This window comes from Parathielavia appendiculata (genome assembly GCF_033297405.1).
Source record: "Parathielavia appendiculata strain CBS 731.68 unplaced genomic scaffold N657scaffold_11, whole genome shotgun sequence".
NCBI lineage: Eukaryota > Fungi > Ascomycota > Sordariomycetes > Sordariales > Chaetomiaceae > Parathielavia > Parathielavia appendiculata.
Window position 1 is genome coordinate 197,266 of NW_026944230.1, and position 21,067 is coordinate 218,332.

The window sequence follows — 21,067 nt, forward strand, 5'->3', positions numbered from 1 at the left end:
TTTTCAGCTTCCGCTCTACCTCTCCTAGGTGGGCCTTCCAGTTGAGTTTCCAGTCCAGCCAGACCCCTAGGAATCTGGCCGATGCCATCGGCTTCACCGGGCTGGTGGGGTATGGATACTTCGAGATGCGGTCTTGTTTCCACTGTCGATATTTGTCTCTGAGTGGGTGATGCTCCGGATGTCTCACTATTTAGGCCAACCAGCGAGCGACGCCTGCACTCTCCTCCTTTTTGATGCGCGGGATTTGCGGCTGATCCGCGCCGTTTCCATGTCCCTCAGGCAGAGATGCGCTCTGGTTTGTCATGTTGAAATGGCTCCCAGACGGTCTTTCCAGAATCATGTGTGAGTGAGTATCGTCGGTAAATGTAACAAGATCTCACAGTTTAAGTTGGTGTGGGTGATGTGGGTGCCTTCACTGATAAGAATGGTGGAAAACGTGAGGCTGCATGGTTCGGATGGTAATGGGGTTTGCTATTTATCAACGCCTCTAAGAACAATGGAACAGCCTAGCGGCAGCCACACGAACCTGAACTAGTGTAGATCAACAGTATCTTCACTGAGTTACGAATACTGAGAAGTAATGGCTGCGCAGCGCACGAAAGACATGCGAACGCTCGCTACATGTACTGTGTAAGGTAATTTCTGGCGAGCAGCGGCCTGCTCAGGCAAGCTGTGTTGCAGCGAGGCGTCTGCGCTTTTCTCAATTTAGCATAGCGGTGTGCTTCAAAGTGACGCTGGTGGGCCTGCTAAGGGATATCCTTTCTTTTGATCGGTCTTCAGAAAGCCTAACAACCAAGCAAGCCTTTGATGCGACTGAACAAAGCTGCAGCGAAAGGCAATTTGGACAGACTATATACACTTCCGATGAGCCTCCCAGCTCGCCTTGGATTGCCCCTTGACATCCTTGATTCAGTATTTATCAACGTGGGTACCTTAATCATGTCACAACCTAATAGCAATCCTGCATACATAAGGACGCCGGAAATTGATGAACCATCACTCAGATACACAACATTCATCGATAAGATTACAGCTCCTGGCGGTCCTAGGCACCTTCAGAGACTCACAGTTCTGCGGAATTTCCTATACCTCGACGGATATACACAGCATGGAATCCCGCGATGTGCCGGCAAACCAGTCATCACTGTTGTAACCTTCAAGTCTAACACAGCCGAGCTCGAGTTCCGGGATGTCGGAGCCCATGAACTGGGCGCAATCATCGACCACGACATATTTCAGTTGTTTCTTGTCGAGAACATTACCCCTGAGCTGGTAAAAGCGTTGGGTGGTCATCTCGAGATCGATCCTCAATTTTTCCTCGACTACCTTGATGCAATTCCCGGGGAGTTCAATATCACAAAGGAGGAAGAAGTCACGCAACCCGATATAGTGCCCACACCCTGGTACCGTCTTCAAAGCCTTGAGGGACACTTGCCCGTGCTACGCTCTTCAAGAGTCGAGTGTGAGCACATCCGGATGCGCTTCGTCGGACCCAGACAGTGCAACAAGGGAAACAATCGAAACGCCAAGGAGCGGATGCGATCTAACCTCCAGAAGATAAATGTCGAGAGAATTGCTGGCATGCAGATTCCAATTGCCCGCGAAACAGGCGTCGGTGGTCGCCAGTTTGGCAATGTCGCCATGACACGTCAGTGCGCCTCTATCTGGTTCAAGACGCCGGCAGATCCCAAGAAGCCAAAATGGCTCAAAGGTACTCTAGACCATGATAACTGGCGAACACCTAGACAACATGTTTGGTTCCATAGCTGATATGCTGAGTCGCAGGACTCGTCCTCCTCGATCCTCCATTCGAAGTCGATCACGCCGGCCAGAAGGAACACGGCGAAGTGATGCCGTCCATGCATCAAGCCTGCGTCTTCCATTTTGCCCCATTCGACCTCAGGGAGAGGGACTTGTTGGACGACCGGTCAAGCTACCGGAAATCCCTGATTCATTACCTGCAACACTCGCTCAACTTAGAAGCCAGGTCCGACTTCCACCCGCTCTTGGTCGTCCGGGGCGTGGCGCGGATAGTTGCGTCTGAGTGGATTGTCACCAACGCCCATATTGAGCGCGACATCAACGTGATAGAGTGGCAGCTTGAGACAATGTCGGCCACCGTGGCCGATGTGAACTTGCTTCAAAAGGTCCTGACCAGGCTGTTCACCCACCGCCGCCGCATCGGCAAGTACCAAGCCCTTATAGAGGAGCAACGGGACCTCTTGGTACAGGGCGATGATTCTAGTATGCCCGATGCATGGTTGCTGGAAGGTCGTCAGCTGCCGAGGGATGCGGGACAGGCGTGGCGAGAGTTGCAGAGCGACGCGAACCAGGTGCATGACTTGGTGACACGGAACGCCGAAAGGGTCGGCCAGTTGGTGGAGCTGCTCATGTCCATCATGTCGGTCCGGGAGGCGGGCTTGTCAGTCAAGCAGAACGAAACCTTGACGTTCCTAGCATTGGTAGCGACGTCTGCGCTGCCGTTCAACGCCGTGGCGGCAGTTTTGGCCATCCAAACCAGGTTTGGTCCCGAGGGCGAGTCGTTTTGGGTGTTTTGGGCGGCATCGTTGTGTACTTGGGGGCTCGTCGGGTCCATCTACCTCCTTTATCCTCAAGTAAGGCGGCGGGAGGTGACTAGAGAGGTGTGATGTGCACGTCGCAGTTGGCTCGCTGGGCTCAGATGCTATCATTAGTCGGATGTTGTTTTCCCCTTCCTCTTTTCTCCTGGCCATCACACTCTGCAGCATCCTCCTTCATTCGGTGACACTGAATTTGGCTCATCAAGCAACCGATCAATCATCATCTCCGTTTAACCCACTCCCGAAAGAGCTGGCAATTGTAGTGATGGAGTTAGGCGCAGTTACGGTACACCTGATATTAGACAGGACAAGAAACGACCATAAGCCCCTATTACTTCTTCACCGCAAACCGGTATTCCTCCCCGCGATCCAGATATACCACGCGGTCCTCCAGCCCAGCGGCCGCCACCTCCTTCTTGAAATCGTTTAGGGACGACAACATCACGTCGTAATCATCAAAGTGAATCGGCACCGTCACGTCCGGATCCACGAGCCGCATCAGCTGCACCCCCTGCTTCGCGTCCATTGTGACCATGAGCAGCGGCATGCGGGGGCCGGGGATGGTCGTGCCGCCGAGGTGCGTCAGCATCAGGTCAATTCTGTCCCCCTGCAGCCGCTTGGGGATCTCCTTGAGCTCGTCCACAAACAGCGTGTCGCCCGAAATGTAAATCCGGTATCCCGTCTCAAAGTCCTCCGCTCCATCAGTCCCCTTTGTCCACCCCAGCTCCACTAACCACCCATTCGTCGGCGGCACCGCCCCAAGCAGCTCGTTCGCCAACGCCAGCGGACCGGGCGGGACGTGCTTCCCCGGCATGCCCGTCACTCTAACCGCCTCCTTCCTCCCCGAAGTTTTGTTTTGTTGTTGTTGACCCGCATCATCAACAGGCCTAACAACCACCCCTTCAAACTCGGCCAACCCAACCACCTTTCTGAACCCATCCTCCCTCTTCCTCTCCGTCAGACACGTTTTAGCATGCGGCGTCGTGATAATAGGCACGTCCCGACTCAAGTTGGCCTCGACCTCCCGATCGAAGTGATCCTCATGATAATGCGACAGCAGCACGCTGTCGACGGGAGGGAGCGAGCCCAGGTCTGGCACGGCAGGGTCCTTTAGGCGCTGCGAGGTGACGCCGGGGCCAAGGTGGACGTGGTCGCCTGCGTGGAGGAAGTTTGGATCTGTCAGGAAGCGGAGGGAGCCGTATGAGATGACGGTTGTGGCGTTGCCGATGAAGTAGACTGCTCCCTCCTGCTCGGAAGGCTCAGAACTTCCGGGAATAGGGGGCACTGTTGGGTGATGCTTGGTTTGGCTGATGGTGAGGGCTGGTTCAGGGTGGGAATGGTGGGTTGCGGTTTTGAGAAGCCGGATGCGCTTGTTGGGGTTGAGGAGGAGCGGCGGGTGGGTTGTCTCGCGGATGGGCTTGGGTGCCTCGGTCGACATTTTGATGATGTTCCTGCTGTGGTTCTGATGATGGGGATGATGAGGTGGAATGACTCCCAGCGGCATGATGCAGCTTTTTCTCCCTCTCGTGCTGCAACTTGTGTTCGTGCTCTTCTTGGGATACGAAATACTCCGAGTCCATTTTGCCGTGTTCGGGTGGACTTGTCCGTTAACTGGAGGTGATGTGTCGAGCCTGCTTCTAACTGGTTGATCTCGATGTGAGGTGACGATGACGAAGGTTGGGTTTCGTCATCGACTGACGAAAGTCCGGCAGAGCTTCATGACCCACAAGCATGAACGAACCGATGGTATCAGCCAACCACTGTACATGCCGTGTGTGTATAGAGGGCCAAGAATATCTGAACACGAGGGTTTGAGAATATTTAGGTAGTACGACTCCTGGCAGCCTTATGGTAACTGAAGGGTCTCAATTTCAGTCGATGCCCTAACCTGTCCTGTGGCAAACCTGAAGGGATGCTCTGGACGCAGACGGACGTACTGGCCAGTGGCCGCTGCATACCACGATTTTGAGAACTCTGAACTCGACTGTTTTCCCGACCGAAGAACAACATACATTGTCAGTATTCATCGAAGCGGGATTTGAATGGAGAAACGGGAAAAGGGGGCTGGAAGGTGATAACCGGAAGCAGGACAGTCGCCTTGCCCGCAGTGGGACTTCTCAGGCCGGCGGCGTCGCCGAAATCTCAACCACCTAGAACCACACATTTTCCTCTCTGTCTCAGGTGTTGATGTGCTCTTCCTGGGGCACGCGCGCTATGCGAAAGCGAGACCGGACCGAGCTGTGTGATGGCCGACATGGCGACATAAAAGCCTAGCTTGTGGCTGACTACAGTGGCTGTCAACGTGCCGGGCTTGTTCTGGAAGCAGCGGATGATTCCGCCGCCAGGTGACGCCAGAGTGATCCAACAGCGCTTGGAGTATCACTCCGCGTCACATGGCGTCAAGAATCAACCAGAAAGCGTGCCATGCTCGTTCCTCCCCAGAACGAAACTCGGACCATAAAGGCTAGTTAGCCACCACTGCCCATCTGCGCTGGGCGTCTGTCTTCAAGAGCCGAATGCACCCTGTGCAACATGTGTTCACCACCGTCATCGCTCGTTTTTAATGCGCAGAGTGACGAAAGGGATATGTCTCCAAACGGGAGACGCCGTTCGCTCCCGCGGATTGTCCTCCCACATGTCGCTGAGGTCAAAGGTTCTGAACTGTTCGACCACCTCCTTGTGGTCGCTAGGCCGCCCTTCGTTGTTCATATGGACGTCGAGCCAAAACCAAGCCCCTCGCGTCGCCAACGATATCACAACGCCGGGAAACGACTTGGCGGCCCCGAGCCGAACGCCTCGGCGGTTCTCGATCCACTCTGAGCGGGGGGGCTTGTCGGGGTCGTCGTGCCCGTATGGAGGGTGGACACTGAAGGCGATGCAGGGATGCCGGGATTTGGAGTCCGCCAAACCAGAGTTCGTCAAACTGTTGTAGCAGGTATGCCAAGCGCTCCGAGCGGAGTCGGAGCCCAGTCCTCGCATGTTTGAGTTTGTCTGATGCGTCTTGATGAAACAGCTCTTGTTCCCCCATCCGCGCACAGGGAACTCGTTGGCAGGAAGCCTGCAGATGAAAGACATAGACCTGACGTACGTGCGGGACGGCTGCATTACCCAGCCCTCATCAGTAGTCTCTCCTTCAGAGCGGCCCGTGCCGAGACCTCCCTAAGTTAAGGAGCAGGATACAGGGCAGCATCTCGCTCCCCGAAGCGTGTTCGCCCAGGCATGGAAAGGAACCGAGGAAAACCGTGCTGGGAAGGAAGTCGCGGTCAGGGCCAAGTTGAAGCTTCGCCAAGAAACCTGGAAAGTTGGGCCACAAGACCAAATTGAAGTAGCCGTTATGCAAACGATAGAGCGATGATGTGGTCCCGGCTCATGACTGCCTTGAGAAGCATCGGCACTCGTAATCCGCGGCTGGTGATCTCAGGCTGCCCCCCGATGTCAAAGCAGCCCCGGCGATACGTCGCCAGTCTGACCATGCCTGACCACGGGCAAAATCGCGAGGGCAGCTGGACAAGGCAGTCTCAAATGGACCGGAGGAAGCGGACGCAGCGACATACCAGGAAAAGTCGACCAGGGACGCCCAGCGCTCGAGCCCCAGCCCCCACAGAAACAGACTGTAGCTCTCGGTGGTAGTGATAACATGCTCTTGCAGGCGTAGGAATGCTTTCCCCCCCTCCGCCGTAGAGCAACCGCATGTTCACATCCAATATGCCGAGTAGGCAATAGGCCATATCTTCCTCACGGGTGGTCTTGCCTGCTGACGCCCAAGATATCTTGTCGGCCGCGCAAATGGATCCGAGCAAGTTCAACTGATTCAACATAGACTCGGGAACGCTACGTGCTACAGACGCGGCTGATGAAATGCTTGCAGTCACGCTTCCTGGCCAAGAATGTCAGTCACGGTTATAGAACTCGACGTCATGGGGAGCGATCAGCTCTTGCAACGTCCAGCCGCGTGTCCACCAGCGAGATGGAAAGAATCGCGATCGGGTAACATTATCGGGGGCGGTTTGGTAATGTCTGCAGCCGCCCTCGTGGGTGGCATCTGGGTCGGCAAATAAATCGTCCCCGGGAACCGCCGTCACATCCTCGAGGAAGGCATAGCGCTTCAGAGCGCGGCTGTACCACTTGAACATGGAGTTGATGGTTTCCGAGAGCTCTGCGCTTGACGTCTTGTCAACGCAGCAGGTGTCGACCAAGGCCCAGTGCAAGCCGTCGCGGAGGGCCTGTCGGCAGCAATGTTCGATTTTGGCGAAGCCTTTCATACGGGCAGAGCCCAGGTCTGCCATGTCTTGAAAAGTGACTTCTTCTGCACCCCACGTGTGTGACATACATAATTTGGCGGGTTTGCTCCAAACTCCTTGAGCTCGAATATGGTCGTGTTAATTAAGCGCATGGTAATGCAGGCCTCGCGTGAGAAACTCTTGAATTTTGGTGACGTTTTGAGTTGAAGTCTCGAGGGACTGCGACGGACCAGGAGGGTCCCGCGCCTCTTGGGGTTTTCACATCCCAGGTAAGGCACTCCGTACGTTACGAGTGTTGGGGGCCTGGGGCTGTGTTGCAGGCACACTGCATGAGGATTGAGCTGACGGATGGCTGGCTCTAGTTGTCTTGCAGAATGTTAACCAACTGCCACTGGGCAATCATCCACACAAGTCACTGGCTGAACCAACTGCTTCATCCAGGCTAAAAAGACGAAGTCGCAGATGTCTCGCCGGACCTCTGCACTTGTTATCAAAGGGAAGACACATTCAAGTGGCCTGACATGGCAGAGATGAGGCCAACCCAGAAGATAAAAAAAAAGGATAAAAATAAAATAAGATAAAGAAGGAGGAAGCATTGAATAGCAGCTATCGCGTGGGTAAAGCAAAGCGCATTGCGAGAATTTGGGCTTGCTTCACACATGGAGAGGTGGGAAAGTCCAAAGAGTGTGAACAGCGGTAACGTAGAAACACAAATTACAGAACAAAAAGCGGGTTGAACTGCAAACGATAACAGGTGAGCAAAGCATAAAAACACCCGTAGACCTGCATACAAGACAATTGCTAATGGGGTGCTTTCGCATGTAGAAAGAACCGAGGTTCAAACTTGAAAGAGGATGCATGACCTGAACAAGATCACTCCGAGAAGCACTTGCAAGCAGAAGTGAACCCATGAATGAACAAGCGGGACTTCGAGGCTCGATCCTGCCGAATGTTTGCTGGGGATCCCGCGGGCGCTCGGGCCAACTCCAATGCGCTAGGCCCAAGACGGGACAGGCCAACTTTTTTTTTACCGCAATGACGGGCCAACTGCCGCTTTCCGCTCTCAATAGATCGGACCGCGCCAATTCTTTTCTCTTCCGTTGTTGTGTTTCCACCTTCCTTGTCCCAAGTCCAGTCACCTGCCGAAGTCAACGCTTCATCACGGTCACTACATTCAAGATGTTCATGGCCTCTCGGATCCAGACCCGCGCCTTCTCGGCGTCGGCGAGAAACGTAAGCAAACACCGCCCCGATTCCGCATCAATCGCTGGTTCCAAGCTCATGCATCGATGCCAATCACAATGACGTCCGCATGCTCACTGCTTACTGCTCGTGCGCCCACAGCTCTCCAAAGTCGCCGTTCTCGGTGCAGCCGGAGGCATTGGCCAGCCGCTGTCTCTCCTCCTCAAGCTCAACCCCAGAGTCACCGAACTCGCCCTCTACGATATCCGCGGCGCTCCCGGTACGCCCTCAGCTCCTCCTCCCGTACCCCATGCTTCTTCAATGCTTGCTGACACCTGCCAGGCGTTGCCGCCGATGTCTCGCACGTCAACACCAAGTCGACGGTCAAGGGCTACGAGCCTACCCCGAGCGGTCTCGCCAACGCGCTCAAGGGCGCCGAGATCGTGCTGATCCCCGCCGGCGTGCCCCGCAAGCCCGGCATGTCGCGCGACGACCTGTTCAACACCAACGCCTCGATTGTGCGCGACCTGGCCAAGGCCTGCGCCGACTCGTGCCCCGAGGCCAACATCCTGGTCATCAGCAACCCCGTCAACTCGACCGTGCCCATCTGCGCCGAGGTGTTCAAGTCCAAGGGCGTCTACAACCCGAAGCGCCTGTTCGGCGTCACCACGCTCGACGTCGTCCGCGCCTCGCGCTTCGTCAGCGAAATCAAGAAGACCGACCCGGCCAACGAGAACGTCACCGTCGTCGGCGGCCACAGCGGCGTGACCATCGTGCCGCTCTTCAGCCAGAGCAACCACCCTGACCTCTCGTCCAACGCCGAGCTGATCCACCGCGTGCAGTTTGGCGGCGACGAGGTGGTCAAGGCCAAGGACGGCGCCGGCTCGGCCACCCTGTCCATGGCCATGGCCGGCGCGCGCATGGCCGAGTCGCTGCTCCGCGCCTCGCAAGGCGAGAAGGGCGTCATCGAGCCCACCTTCGTCGACAGCCCGCTGTACAAGGACCAGGGCATCGACTTCTTCAGCTCCAAGGTTGAGCTGGGCCCCAGCGGTGTTGAGAAGATTCTGCCCGTCGGCAAAGTCGACGCCGTGGAGGAGAAGCTGCTCGAGGCCTGCTTCGCTGACCTCAAGAAGAACATCGCCAAGGGTGTGGCGTTTGTCAAGGAGAACCCTGGTAACTAAGTAACGAGCTCTAGGCAAAAGCTAGACGTAATAATTGACCGCGCGGATGACCAAGCCAGCCATCACGGCTGACCTTGCGTGCCCTTCCGTATCCACAACTACCCAAACAAGCAGGCAGGGGTTTGGTGGCTGTACAGTAGCAAATATCCAATGTATTGACGAATCACCTGGACTCAAACAGTGTGTTAGTACCTGGGCATTGTCGACGGAGATGTACCATTGCATCGGCTCGGAGTACAAATCCACCGGGGCCACGCCGCTTCCATCACGTCTATCGTCTGTAACTATACACTTTACACAAACAAATAACCCCGATCTTCAACCTCTCACTCCCTATCCATCCATCTATTTATCTATCCCCACCCCAATCACGCCCCATGCGCCGCCCGGCCCTCAAACCTCGCTCTCAAGGCCGCCTTCCTCTCCTCCAGTTTTCTCTCAAACTCCGCCACCTTCTCCAACCTCTTCCGTTCCTCGTCCTCCTCCTTCTTTTTCAGCTCCTCCGCCTTCCTCACCCGTTCCCTCTCAAGCTGCTCCGGCCTGCGCTCGGCGATGTCCCTCGCCCTCAAATCGCTAAACAGCCACTTGAGCACCACCTCGATGACATAGCACGCCACATAATCCATCACCATGACAGCCGTAATAGTCGTTTTGAACTCGTCCTTGAAGGGTACAAGCTTCATGGCCTCGTTGAGCTCCGGGATGAGCTCGGTCGAGCATGCAAACGCGATGCCCGTGACGCCCAGAATGCCGTAGAACATGCCCTTATTTTCGGACAGCGACTCGCGGAAGGGCCGGCCCTGGTAGTTGACGGCGAAGGTTGAGATCTGCTGGATGAGTTGGAGTAGGTACACGGCCGAGTTGAGGAGCGAGGGCTTAAACTCTGCTTCGAGGTCCGGCATTTCGGAGCGTCTATAAAAGAAACACGAAAAGTGAGTAACAATGGCCCTGATGAGAAGGGTGCGAAGGGGCGCGTCAGGGGGGAGAGTTGGGTGGCTTACGGTTCCAGCACATCGCAGTAGCGTGCAATGTAAATCAGCGTGGCGACATGGACGGCAAACTGCCCCAGAATGGACCCAATGATGTAGAAATTAAAGATATTCGGCTGGGGCCGCTCCTTGGACAAGCCCTCGACCGACCGCGCGCGCGAAATGGACAGGAAGCAAACACTCATGAGCATGCCGCTGATGGTGATCTGTCCGTCGCCAAACTTGATGCCCTCGAGGTACAACACACTCAAGCTGTACGCGCTTATGAGGCAGTTGAGCGCCAGGATCTTGTACATCTGGATCGTGGCGACCAGCGTGCACCGCCCCTGACGGATGATGTTGGGGATGGCGATGACGTTGCGCAGCTTTGACGTGAACGGGGCCGCCACCGAGGCGTCGCCCAGCTTGAGCGACGGCGGCTCGCCGTCGTCCATCTCGGCGTCCATCATCGACTGCGTCAGCTTGTCAGCGAAGCCGGCAGCTTTCTTGACCGCCTCGGCTTGCTTGACCTTGCGGGGGTCCGAGTCGATGAGCTGCTGGGCGGCGGGCGAGGTGACGGTCTCGATCTTGGTGCCGTTCGCCTTGAGAAGCTGTTCCACGGGGACGCCCTTCTTCTGCGCTTCCCGTTCCATGGCCTTCTCGTAGTGCGGGTTGGACGGTCCGGGAGGGTAAAGGTGGGCGATCATGGGAGGAACAGGAGGAGCCGGCTGACCCCAGCGCGCCATCAAATCGACCTGCTTCTGGTAGAGGTCCTTCATCCTGGTATTCCGAGCATGCTCTGCAATCCGGGTGAGGTCTTCCTGGGTGCCGTTGAGCAGGGCCACGCCGATGTGGGCCTGCTTGAGAGCGCCCACGTCATTGGTGCCATCACCTGCCATGAGCGTGTAGTAGCCCATATCCTTCAGACCCAGCAGGATGTCCTCCTTTTGCTTGGGCGAGACCCGAGCATACACCCAGGTGTACCGCAGAAGTGTCTTCCAGCCGACCTGGTCCTTGAATTTGTTTAGCGCATACCCAGTGACGCACAGATCCTTGGTCTTGATGATCTCAGGGTCAATGGGCTTAGTAGGATCTACGTCAATCTGGATCTTGTCGTCTACACTGCGCCAGATGAGGGACTCCTCGCCGTGGACGCTGTGCTCGGGGGCGTCAAGGATGAGAACGTCGCGATCGACAATCTCGACCTCCTTGGCGACATGGACAGCGGTGAGCGGGTTATCGCCAGTGATCATGACCACACGATGGCTGCTCTCGTTGAGCATCCGGACAGCCTCCTTTGCGTCTTCCTTGAGGGGACAATGGAGGACCAGGAAGCCGGCGAAGGCAAGGTCGGACTCGACGTTCTCGCGCTTGAGGTCGTTGATCTTGCTCGCGCCGAGCTCGCCCTCAGTAGTAAGCTGCTTGTACGCCAAGGCCAAGACACGGGCACCACGGCGCGTGAAGTACTTGAAGGTTTCTTCGTAGTCTTTCGGGATGGTAACCAGCATTTTCATGATTGTCTCGGGCGCACCCTTAACGGCGACGAAGGTGCCCCTCAGCTTGCGGCCGGTCTTGGCGTCGGTCGCAATGATGGTGGCAACAGAGCTCTGGCGCTTGAGGGCCGATGAGAACTGAAAGCGGCGCTTGACCTGGACGGAGCCAGTGATGCCTGCAGTTGACGCACTGCCAGGCTTGCTCGTTAAGACGTCGTTCTTGCCCAAGCTCCAGCCCAAGGCAGTAAGCGTAGCTTTCTCCATAGGGTCGCCGACAATATCACCCTCGTCGAGCTTCACCAGCGCGTGAGCGGTCGCAAGGACCAGGGTCGTTTCCATGCCAGCATCGTGAACCGGGGTTATATGGCTGTGAGCGCCATCAGGCTCGCGGGGCGTATCGGTTCCGGAGTGGCCGAGAGCAAGGCCGGCAATGCCTTCAACCACCAAGTCCTCCCCGGTCAGGGTACCGGTCTTGTCGAAGCAGGCCACATCGATGCGGCCGGCAAAGGGAATTCTGAATGGCTCGGTGCAGAAGATGGCAAATTTGGAGAGGGCGGACAAACTGGTGTTGACAGCCAAGCTCAGCTCCATAGGCAGCTCGGGCGGCACAACGCTCGTGACGATGAGGATGCAGTCGAGCAGTAGCTTGGAGCGCTTCCTGTCCCTGCGCACGCCCTCGTCCCAGACGTACCACGAGGCGGCGATGGCGAAGACAAGCAAGAACAGGATGAAAAGCAGGGCCTCGGTGTTGTTGGCCGAGACGCGCTCCGTCGAGTAGATCATGGTCCGCACCAGGCTTCCCTGCGAAGTTTCAAACCCGGTCTTGGTGACGATTGCCATGGCGCCGTTGTCCGGAGGGGCGGGAACACCGGAAGCCAACTTGAGTCGCTCCACGTCGGCACTGCCATGTGTAATCTGGAGCACCTTGGTGCCGCCCCACAGAAATGAGTTCTTGTCTAGGCCGTCCGAGTCGATCTGGGCGTCGCCGGGCCGGAGCTGGATGGAATCCTTCAAAAGCGGGGTACTCTCGCCAGAAAGCATAGCCTCGTTGACGATGGCGGTCCCCTCCACCAGGAGCATATCGCAGGCGACGCCGCCGTCCTCCTTGGTTCGCGTCACGGACACCAGGTCGCCCGGTAGCAGTTTGTCACTCTGGATCTCGGTCCACTTGCCCTGGCGGAAAACGTAGATGTCATACGGCTTGATGCTCATGCTGCGGAACTCGGTCAAGGTCCGCTGGCGCTGCCAGACGACGGTGCTCTCGAACATGACGAGCATGAAGAGGGTGAACAGTGAGTAGTACCAGTACTCGTCCAGCAGCCACAGGCCGACGCAGAAGACCTGGAACACGAAGAAGGGGGCCACGGCATGTTCCTTGAAGAGCTCGGTGAACGTAGGAACGGGGATGTCGAACGTGTTGGTGCCATAGTGCTGCTCGAGGCGCTGCTGCTCCTCGGCGCTCGTGATGCCCCTGGATGTTTGGAATTTTTCCAGCTTCGGCCTCGGTTCGGCGTCGATGTCGTATGTTAGGGTCCTGAACGACTTGGTGTCGAAATTGTACAGAAAGCGGCGCTTTTGGAATAGGAACGATATTTTGGTCTTGTCGCCGACCTGAGCGGCAGTCAGTCCCTGTGCGCGTTGCTGATGGAGAGGAGGACGCACCTTATCGCGCGAGAGCTTGCAAATGTCGGCAGTCCCGGCGTTCGCAATGGGAATGACCTTGATCAGTTGGGCATCCTCAACGGAGCGGGCCTTTCTGGCGGTAAAGGCAGCGTTGAGGTTGACGCTCCAGTGGGTGCAGAGCCACACGAGAGTCTGCAGGGTGACGATAGTGCCGACCCAAACGAACGTCCATTCTGGGGCTTGAATGTGCTTGTCGTAGAGCTCAGGGGTGAGGTAGAAGCGCAGGAAGACGGGCCATATCACGGCAAAGGGCCAGATGTATGCGTGCTGGTAGAGAGGCAGGGGCCGCAACAGGTCGGCGCTCTTGATCTGCGGGTTGTCGACGAGCGGCGCCATGGCTGGTCGGTCGTGGGAAGGTTCAAGGAATGCTCATCTACGGTGCCGTCATCGAAGGCAGCGACCGAATTGGAAAGGCGAGGCGACGCTGATGGAAGGGGGAGGTTGATGGAAAATATCCGATCCCTGAGACTGACGAGCATGGGGCCCGGCGTGGGATGCTTTTCGGATCCAATTGCAGAGTGGCATCTTCTTGGCGCCACCCGCCTGCCGGGACCGACAGGCAGCTGTCGCCACGTGGAGTCTGCGCGATCGCCCCACACCGGAGACGCCTGAAACCATGGGCATGTTACTGCACAGGTAGATAACGTCGATGGTTTGACTTGAAGACAGGGCCTTCATCACCTTTCTCTGTGATCGCAAATCTCCTGATAGAAAGTCTCACCAACTCCAGCCAGCGGCAAATCGTCTAAGTCAGACAGTTGCAGCTAGATCTGTAGATTCCGCTAGTGCTGATGGTGCAGGTGTCCCCTCATTATCAGGGTGCAAAGAGAGGCGAAGCTGCGTTGAAGGTGATGTTGCCCTAATGTTTGCTGAAGAGAGTGGACTGTAATCACGGTTGCGCTTCCGAGATCTGCATAGACGAGTGACGGAATGATGAATGCGGTGAATCTTGCATCGGCAGCCTGAGTATACGAACATTACATAACTGACATTGATGTGCGTGTGTCTCTGTCATCCGAGCACTCCTCTACCCAAGGTGCCTGGGATTTATTCGTGCTCCACGTTCCCTTCCTCCTTTCAACCACCTGGAGGTTCGCATCGAAACGGCCCATCAACCCTGGAGGCGCCCGCACACCGAATCACTGTTTGCTTGAGGCAGGGGGCGAGCGGCAATGAAGAATCCTAGGAGCAGGCGAAGCCATAACCCCGGTACCCCGATCCAGCCTTACACTTACACAGGCACTGTCCCGCAGCGCTTGAGGAACCATGTAAAACCACCTCTGACCAGTTGAAACACTTGACCCTCCGATCTCACTCCGGCTCCGTCTGCATCCTCACCATCTCCTTCCCCGCCTGCACATAGCCCTCCTTGACGCTCGCCCCAGAGAAGACAACCACCAACCTCCCAGGCAGCGTCCACCGCGAAACCTCCTCCCCCTCCGCTTTCCCGTTGTCAAACGCGGCCGCATGCCTTCTCTCTTCCCTCATCCCCAACGTCGCGCCTCCCTCTTCCCACTCATCACCGCCACCACCTGCAACAACACCATTAACGGGTCCATCCTCCTCCTTCTCGACAAACCCAAACGACCCAAGAATACCATCCCGCGCAATCCGCCCCCCAATCTCCACATCCAGCTCCCTCAACTTTGGTGCCGCGGCACGGATCCCTTTTATTAGATAAGGCCAGAGCTCGGCGCCAAACCGGTCCAGCCTGCATACCAGGTTGAAGCAGATGCTATTCGGCCTAGGCCTCAGGTCGCGGACGACGTCTGCGCGGGCCATGGGCTCGTGTACGGTGGCCGCGGTGTTGGTATCAACGCTCGCCCCACGGGGGGAGGCGTCATCATTGGTGGTGGTGATGGTGGCGGTAGTGGTGGTGATGGTGCCAGTGTTGTCGTTGTTGACGTGGCTGCCGCTGGTAGACGGCCGAGGCGGGTTGTCGTGCAGGACCCTGGAGAGGAAGAGGTGGTCGTTGGTGTAGGCGATGCTCAGCTCGAGGTTACGCAGGTGAGCGAGGAAAGGGTGCGGCCGCACCATGAAGAACTGGTGTGCGTCGGTGGACGAGGTGAAGACGAGCGTGACGGTTTCGAAGAGGGATTGTGCCGATTCGAGGTACCTGATATGTTGTAAGCCGTCGGCTTCCGGATGAGAGTTATAAGTTAAGAGAATGGGCGACTGAAGAAAAGGGAAACTGACATCCTCTTGCACGCCAAAAACAGCGGTAGAAACGGCGCTGTGGGAGCTCCCGTTGCTGAACTGGAGCCGGCATCCCCGTTTTGCGCCGTCAGATTCCACTGCTTCTGAATGGCGTGCTGGCACTTCCAGTGCTTGCCCCAGTTGAGGCGGAGCACCCAGGCGTCGCGGTACCAGGGCGGCGCGTTCGGCCAGTCCTCGCTGTGGATGTCCTGTGTCACCAACACATCCTTCTGCCCGGGCTCGCCCGGGTGTATCTTGCACCGCGTGTGGGTCAGCCTCTTGCTGGCCGGGGCGGGCGTATAGATATGCAGACGGAGGTTGGAGCCCGCGGTGGAGGGCCCGACTCGGCGCGGCTTGAGGTAGTTGCACAAGACATGGTGGTAGATTTTGAGCCGGATCTCGACGGGGAGCCGCTGGAAGAATGCAGACAGGGCCTGAGCATCTGCAGTGGCTCTCATATCCTGCAGCGTGCTTGACTCGATGACCTGCCTGAGGTGATCATTCCGCGGCTGGGGCGCCTTGGGGTGGTGGACGATGACAGACTCGTTCCGTGGAGCATTGGGCCCTTCCTTTTTGGTCTTCCCATTCTTTCGACGGAAGAAATCGCGTAACCGGTCGAAGAGCCTCTTTTTCTCCATGATTGCCCGTCTCAAAAGGCCCGAGTAGCTGCCTGCCCACCTAGCGCATTTTCGACAGATCAGAGTGCTGGTCAGTGGTCTGAGTTAAAAGGAGCAGCTGCGGGAAGGATGGCACGTAAGTTGCGAGCCGGGTTGATGCGTGTTGAAACTGAACATGTTCTGTAATTTTGGAGCCTTGTGTGATTATGATTTTGTCGCTCTAGTGAAGAGCTGAGATCAACAGGCATCACTGGGCCAAGCGGGGGTTCACGGGGCGTTGATGGCCCGGGTCGCAGCAACAGTCCATTGTCTTGGTTGTTTCAGATGTTAAAAGTGGCGGCCAATCACACAGTTCGGCCTGCCATTTAAGTAGGGACAAAATCTCGGTGTCACCGGTCAGGCTGACTGTCAGGACAGGCGCATACCTTAATCAGCACTAAAAATACAGATAACGTTACAGTAGAGAGTACGGATACAACTCAAGTTAGTTACTCAACCTCTACGGATCCGTATAGACCCTGGTTTGTTCCAATTTACTGATGCAATTTAGGGAAACAATACGACAAAGCGTTGGATCCTAAATACAGGTTGACCTTTTTCTTTCTTCTCTGTCTTCATTCTTCTCCTATCTCCTATCTTTTGTTTTTATCTTGCTTCTATCTCTTCTACAATGCGAAGTTCGCGCCGCAGCAAGAGTATCCGCAAAACTTGAAGGAACCGAAACGGTCGAGCGTCGTCTCGACGCGGATGGTGGGTGCTGGGCCTGGGAATGCTTGCGGCGATGTCGCTAGTCATGGGGACGACAGGGGCCCGGGAGTTGGGGCCTGGGCGGCTCCGGCCTCGAGGAGTCCTTCAGGTACGTAGGTACCTTCTCAGTCCCAGGACATGTCGTAGTTACCTAGAGATTCATTCAGACACTACACCGCGTTGAATGAGTCTGACCTGAACTGACTTACTCAGTAAAGGGCCCTTGACCTGAAGTCATCTGCTCCACGGTCAGCAACCTGCTGGTTGTAAGGTGTACATTGAGGGCGAGGCTGCGTGTATATCGCCAGCTGTCGATGAAGCCCAAGCTTCCCGACTCCCAAACGCCCGCTCAAAGAAACTAAGGTACAGTAATCATTCGGCGTACCCATATGCACTGCGAGCGGAAGTCCCGCGTGAACCTTACCTGCAGCGGTAGGCAGGTTGGAAGGCGGTTGGGGTTTCGTAAAAAGAGAGCATTTTCTACCCATCGACTCGCCCGGACTCGGCAGATCTCAAACAACACCGACTCACATCTCCAAAATATGATCTCACTACAACCCAGCGAGCCATCTCTTTCAAAACCACCCAACTCCCAAGCCTAGCCTTAAGTCTACGGTTTTCAAACGACGCACAATGAGGTTCACGATCCTTAGCATCGCCATGGTGACCCTATCCGGCACCATGACCCTCACCAGCGGCGCTCCAATCGATCCTTCGTCTAAGACGATCCCCGAGCCGGGCGTGCTCTTTACGCCTGCTCCCAAGACCAAGCTCCTAGCGGCCAGGGAAAATCGCAACGATTGCGCCAAGCCCATTTTTATGGACCAGACGTCTGCCGCCTCGCCGAAGGTCAACGACTGCTGGCGCATAATCTACAAGATCCACGGCGGCGGCACTTGGACCGTGTGGGGAGATCACCGCACGCTCGCCACGTACGGCACGCGCGCTTTTGGCGCGGAGGTGGTAGATGGAATATCCATGGGTGTCAAGGTCGGGAACGAAGACGTTCGCGATCTAGTGCCGGATTCGATCAAGCGTTTCGGAAAGACTGGCGTGGTGGGCGCTATGGTGTGATGCGCTGTCAGCAGAGAGCATTGACGGGATGTGGGCAAAGGCCAAATGGGGCCTTTATCATACTTGAAGAATTGACAGTGGTGACGACGGCCATGGGGGTACAACAGAGTTGGCTGGGTAGCCCAAGTGCTTTGTGTACTCTGTTCCTCGGCTCAAGGTAACCCCTTACTCTAAGGCACCTAGTCACTCGTTCCGTCGACCCGAGCAGCCAGCCCGAGGCACTGGGCATTACCTAGAGGTCAAGGTAGTGCGCAGACCATTCCCGTCTTCAATAGGAGGGCAGGTTACCTCACATCAAACATTGGAGTGCCCGCTAGAGTTGCAACTCAATTCTGACCAGCAGCACTCGAAGAAAGCGATCGTCGATACTAGGACTCCTGCAGAAGTCCTGCTGACTGCATCTAGGTGACTGCGGACATGACACCACACTCTCCTTTTGTTCCATTCATCTGGAGTTTCTGGCCTGGTTGAGTGCTATATCGATGCTGGCGCGTCGCACAGTGGCATCTACGGTAATCAACTGTGACATCGACCAAGGTAGAAGTTTTCGGCTAGCAGCTTGGATGGTGTGCGCCTGTGGCTGTATTAGGCTTTCTAGCCGAAGGCACAAGTCTGACTCGTTACACAGCTGAGCAGAGACAGTTAGACATGTCAGCCATGTGCTCTTGGAATAGGCGACGAATGGTTGGGATATGGTTCTGAGGCGGAGACCCTGCAGTCATGTTGCATAACATGCGGGGTCTGGTGTTGCCACAGTGAGCTGAGTTGCCTGGCATCAACAGCTGAGGCCCAAGTGACACCACCGGAAGTAACAGGCTCATATTGACTCTTGCAGGCCAAACTCGACTGGATGGTAAGGTGATGTAGCTTATCTACATAACATGAGGTATCATTTATAATGACGAACAAATCAGGCTCGATGGATAAGTATCCAGGCACAACCTGAAAGACACAACTTGGCTCCCAGGGCGTCCCCCAACATCCCTCTCGTGTCGGAAAGGCAAGTACATAAAAAGTGGCCCGGCCATGGTTGCTTGCCCAGAATCACCGTGCTGACTGCATATATCTGTCGGAACGAAGCCGCCTTGATGGCTGCATTCAACGGACCTCGGTGGTTGATTGGTGCCAGCACTGCAACCCCTCTTCCTTACATATGTACTTAGTCCCCTCCCATGCCCATCAACAGCATGGTCAATAAATCACTTTTACCACCTTAAAAAAATTCAATCCACTGCTTGACTGGGAATAGCTTTCCCAGCGCATATCTCAGCGGTCGTCGTCCTGCAGGTTCCAACAATATCGACAGGACCCTTTGGCCAATGTATGATCCCAGATGGCACAAGTGTCTATGAGGTCCCTTCTGCACAGTTCTTTCAAAGCATCTGACATGCCGTATGATATGATGCCGATACTACATCGCGCGGAATGAATCTGCTATGTACTACCCAAGTCAGCAGAAAGGTCGCCAAGTCATCCACGTCAACAACAACGAACCGCAGGATGTAAGCAGCACAATGAGGGGAAGCTACATCGCCAGATGTCGAGGGAGGGTGAGCTTCCCTCTTGCACAGCGACCCCGCGTCGCCTGAGTTAGGTGCCCAGCAGGCAGGCAGATTTGACGGCCGTTGGGATCGAGTATAAATATGACATTTTCTCACCACCGGAACATGGCCAGGGTCTCGGCAGATCGAGAGCCAGCACCGACTCGCACCTTCAGTCCCAAATCTCCGATCCAACCATCAACCCCCACAGCAACCACCAATCCAAATCTCGGAGTTCATAAACCCCCTCCAATAACTCAGAATGAAATACACCGTTTCCAGCCTTGCTCTGGCTATGGCCACCCTAGCCAGCATCATGACCCTCGCCAGCGGCGCTCCCACCGAGCCCTCGTCGCCGGTCCCCGAGTCGGGCATCCTCTTTACGCCCGCACCCAAGACCAGCAACCTGTTCGCGGCCCGTGCCATCAATGACTGCGGCGACTCGACCTTTGAGAACCAGTCGTCGGGCGGCTCGCCGCGCGTCGCCGATTGCTGGCGGTTGCACGACAACATCGCCGGCGACGGCACCTGGACCGTGTGGGGTCCCAACCACCGCACCCTCGCGACGTACGGCACATGCGCGTTCGGCGTGACGTGCGACAGCGCCGGGCCGACCGAGATCGGCAACGGTGACATTCGCGATCTCGTGCGGGACTCCATCAACCGCTTTGGAGGCGCCGGCGTGGTGGGTGCCAAAGGCAGGATGAAATGTGAGTCGCCTTTTGGCGTGTGGGTGGACGTCGAGTGGGGTCTTTACCATACTTGAAGTGGACAGTGGTGTGATGACAGGGCTTGGTTGAATGTGTTGTTCTCTGTTTCGCCTGTTTTTCGGTCACCTCGGTCACTCTTTTGTACTACAGTTGGCCCGAGACACAGGAAATTAGGTAGTGAGCAAACCACTCCTCTTCGAAGGGTGACCGGTATATTCACATTCAACATGTAGAATGCCTCCCGTTCTCTGCTTGCCTTAGGTTCCGTGAACGCTATGGTGGTCTTCTTTAATGTTGGAAGAGGATCCCTCTAGAAATAGGCCAAGTGCATATTGATCTGTTAGTCTGCTGCGGCACTGACTCAATGAAACGACGGAGCCAGAGTTGAGTGGCCCTCAAACCATTAGAAAACAGAGCGTGTATATTTCGTCGTCAAAGGCAATGTGCCCAGCCAGCATCCATAGCCGCCGGCAGAGGCGCAACCCTGATGCAACCGGCAAGCCAAACGCAAAGGTCCAATGCAGCCCTTGTAAGTGAGCCGGACAAGAAACCACAAAATGACGACCATTCCGAGATAGGCGGGCCCATATAACTCGCAAACAATCAGGAGGGACGCAGCTCCGCCGTAGCCGTCCCAAGCGGGAACCAGCAATCAAACCATATAGCCTTATCGCCCACAGGCCAACAGTGCCAACTCAGTTCCTCAAACGTGTGAGCCTTGACCATAGCCATCCCATCCTCTTAAACAGGAACGCTCAACCCAACCATAACCACAATGCGCCCCCCGCAAGCCGGCCGTGACAAAAAGCCGGTTCAGCTCCTCAACCGTTCAAACTCGCATCAAACCCCCACGCC

General features: G+C 56.2%; 10 protein-coding genes across 10 annotated transcripts; 5 read left to right on the forward strand and 5 right to left on the reverse strand.

Moving 5' to 3' along the window:
* Nucleotides 1–1,385: 1,385 nt before the first annotated feature.
* Nucleotides 1,386–2,779, forward strand: N657DRAFT_108553 (uncharacterized protein). Its single transcript, XM_062785767.1, has 2 exons — nucleotides 1,386–1,711; nucleotides 1,786–2,779. Exons 1-2 carry the CDS (start codon nucleotides 1,477–1,479, stop codon nucleotides 2,646–2,648), a joined length of 1,098 nt encoding a protein of 365 aa, XP_062645292.1. The 5' UTR covers nucleotides 1,386–1,476; the 3' UTR covers nucleotides 2,649–2,779.
* A 131-nt stretch (nucleotides 2,780–2,910) lies between these two features.
* Nucleotides 2,911–4,017, reverse strand: N657DRAFT_682611 (Metallo-hydrolase/oxidoreductase; the record flags this gene model as incomplete). Its single annotated transcript, XM_062796498.1, has 1 exon — nucleotides 2,911–4,017. One exon carries the CDS (start codon nucleotides 4,015–4,017, stop codon nucleotides 2,911–2,913), a length of 1,107 nt encoding a protein of 368 aa, XP_062645293.1.
* An 840-nt stretch (nucleotides 4,018–4,857) lies between these two features.
* Nucleotides 4,858–5,807, reverse strand: N657DRAFT_108564 (uncharacterized protein). The gene has a single exon (XM_062785768.1). It carries the CDS (start codon nucleotides 5,682–5,684, stop codon nucleotides 5,127–5,129), a length of 558 nt encoding a protein of 185 aa, XP_062645294.1. The 5' UTR covers nucleotides 5,685–5,807; the 3' UTR covers nucleotides 4,858–5,126.
* Nucleotides 5,808–6,972, reverse strand: N657DRAFT_699006 (uncharacterized protein). The gene is made up of 3 exons (XM_062797339.1): nucleotides 6,662–6,972; nucleotides 6,478–6,607; nucleotides 5,808–6,456 (listed from the first exon to the last, which is right to left on the reverse strand). The coding sequence occupies exons 1-3, from the start codon at nucleotides 6,905–6,907 to the stop codon at nucleotides 6,098–6,100; spliced, it is 735 nt and encodes a 244-aa protein (XP_062645295.1). The 5' UTR covers nucleotides 6,908–6,972; the 3' UTR covers nucleotides 5,808–6,097.
* Nucleotides 6,973–7,926: 954 nt separating this feature from the next.
* On the forward strand, nucleotides 7,927–9,499 carry N657DRAFT_600556 (malate dehydrogenase). Its single transcript, XM_062790080.1, has 3 exons — nucleotides 7,927–8,053; nucleotides 8,165–8,282; nucleotides 8,345–9,499. The coding sequence occupies exons 1-3, from the start codon at nucleotides 8,000–8,002 to the stop codon at nucleotides 9,181–9,183; spliced, it is 1,011 nt and encodes a 336-aa protein (XP_062645296.1). The 5' UTR covers nucleotides 7,927–7,999; the 3' UTR covers nucleotides 9,184–9,499.
* On the reverse strand, nucleotides 9,368–13,808 carry N657DRAFT_108639 (uncharacterized protein). Its single transcript, XM_062785769.1, has 3 exons — nucleotides 13,307–13,808; nucleotides 10,185–13,255; nucleotides 9,368–10,095 (listed from the first exon to the last, which is right to left on the reverse strand). The coding sequence occupies exons 1-3, from the start codon at nucleotides 13,661–13,663 to the stop codon at nucleotides 9,552–9,554; spliced, it is 3,972 nt and encodes a 1,323-aa protein (XP_062645297.1). The 5' UTR covers nucleotides 13,664–13,808; the 3' UTR covers nucleotides 9,368–9,551.
* Nucleotides 13,809–14,259: 451 nt separating this feature from the next.
* Nucleotides 14,260–16,490, reverse strand: N657DRAFT_673336 (uncharacterized protein). Its single transcript, XM_062795685.1, has 2 exons — nucleotides 15,524–16,490; nucleotides 14,260–15,443 (listed from the first exon to the last, which is right to left on the reverse strand). Exons 1-2 carry the CDS (start codon nucleotides 16,159–16,161, stop codon nucleotides 14,639–14,641), a joined length of 1,443 nt encoding a protein of 480 aa, XP_062645298.1. The 5' UTR covers nucleotides 16,162–16,490; the 3' UTR covers nucleotides 14,260–14,638.
* A 1,030-nt stretch (nucleotides 16,491–17,520) lies between these two features.
* N657DRAFT_635573 (uncharacterized protein) lies at nucleotides 17,521–17,961 on the forward strand (the record flags this gene model as incomplete). The annotated part of the gene is made up of 1 exon (XM_062791350.1): nucleotides 17,521–17,961. The coding sequence occupies one exon, from the start codon at nucleotides 17,521–17,523 to the stop codon at nucleotides 17,959–17,961; it is 441 nt and encodes a 146-aa protein (XP_062645299.1).
* A 950-nt stretch (nucleotides 17,962–18,911) lies between these two features.
* Nucleotides 18,912–19,750, forward strand: N657DRAFT_647696 (uncharacterized protein). The gene is made up of 2 exons (XM_062793371.1): nucleotides 18,912–19,511; nucleotides 19,637–19,750. Exons 1-2 carry the CDS (start codon nucleotides 19,398–19,400, stop codon nucleotides 19,742–19,744), a joined length of 222 nt encoding a protein of 73 aa, XP_062645300.1. The 5' UTR covers nucleotides 18,912–19,397; the 3' UTR covers nucleotides 19,745–19,750.
* A 68-nt stretch (nucleotides 19,751–19,818) lies between these two features.
* Nucleotides 19,819–20,268, forward strand: N657DRAFT_577352 (uncharacterized protein; the record flags this gene model as incomplete). The annotated part of the gene is made up of 1 exon (XM_062789245.1): nucleotides 19,819–20,268. The coding sequence occupies one exon, from the start codon at nucleotides 19,819–19,821 to the stop codon at nucleotides 20,266–20,268; it is 450 nt and encodes a 149-aa protein (XP_062645301.1).
* Between the last annotated feature and the right edge of the window lie 799 nt (nucleotides 20,269–21,067).

Bases quoted from the DNA above. Each gene is read 5' to 3' on its own strand.
- N657DRAFT_673336 (XM_062795685.1), bottom strand. From the start codon at position 16,161: ATGGAGAAAAAGAGGCTCTTCGACCGGTTACGCGATTTCTTCCGTCGA. The intron at 15,444-15,523 runs GTCAGTTTCCCT...ACAACATATCAG, and splicing joins TTTTTGGCGTGCAAGAGGAT to GTACCTCGAATCGGCACAAT.
- N657DRAFT_699006 (XM_062797339.1), bottom strand. From the start codon at position 6,907: ATGTCACACACGTGGGGTGCAGAAGAAGTCACTTTTCAAGACATGGCA. The intron at 6,608-6,661 runs GTGACGGCGGTT...GCCACCCACGAG, and splicing joins GCTATGCCTTCCTCGAGGAT to GGCGGCTGCAGACATTACCA.
- N657DRAFT_600556 (XM_062790080.1), top strand. From the start codon at position 8,000: ATGTTCATGGCCTCTCGGATCCAGACCCGCGCCTTCTCGGCGTCGGCG. The intron at 8,054-8,164 runs GTAAGCAAACAC...GTGCGCCCACAG, and splicing joins TCTCGGCGTCGGCGAGAAAC to CTCTCCAAAGTCGCCGTTCT. The intron at 8,283-8,344 runs GTACGCCCTCAG...GACACCTGCCAG, and splicing joins CGATATCCGCGGCGCTCCCG to GCGTTGCCGCCGATGTCTCG.
- N657DRAFT_108553 (XM_062785767.1), top strand. From the start codon at position 1,477: ATGCGCTTCGTCGGACCCAGACAGTGCAACAAGGGAAACAATCGAAAC. The intron at 1,712-1,785 runs GTACTCTAGACC...GCTGAGTCGCAG, and splicing joins GAAGCCAAAATGGCTCAAAG to GACTCGTCCTCCTCGATCCT.
- N657DRAFT_108564 (XM_062785768.1), bottom strand. From the start codon at position 5,684: ATGCAGCCGTCCCGCACGTACGTCAGGTCTATGTCTTTCATCTGCAGG.
- N657DRAFT_647696 (XM_062793371.1), top strand. From the start codon at position 19,398: ATGTACTACCCAAGTCAGCAGAAAGGTCGCCAAGTCATCCACGTCAAC. The intron at 19,512-19,636 runs GTGAGCTTCCCT...GAACATGGCCAG, and splicing joins TCGCCAGATGTCGAGGGAGG to GGTCTCGGCAGATCGAGAGC.
- N657DRAFT_108639 (XM_062785769.1), bottom strand. From the start codon at position 13,663: ATGGCGCCGCTCGTCGACAACCCGCAGATCAAGAGCGCCGACCTGTTG. The intron at 13,256-13,306 runs GTGCGTCCTCCT...ACTGCCGCTCAG, and splicing joins GCAAGCTCTCGCGCGATAAG to GTCGGCGACAAGACCAAAAT. The intron at 10,096-10,184 runs GTAAGCCACCCA...TTTCTTTTATAG, and splicing joins TACTGCGATGTGCTGGAACC to ACGCTCCGAAATGCCGGACC.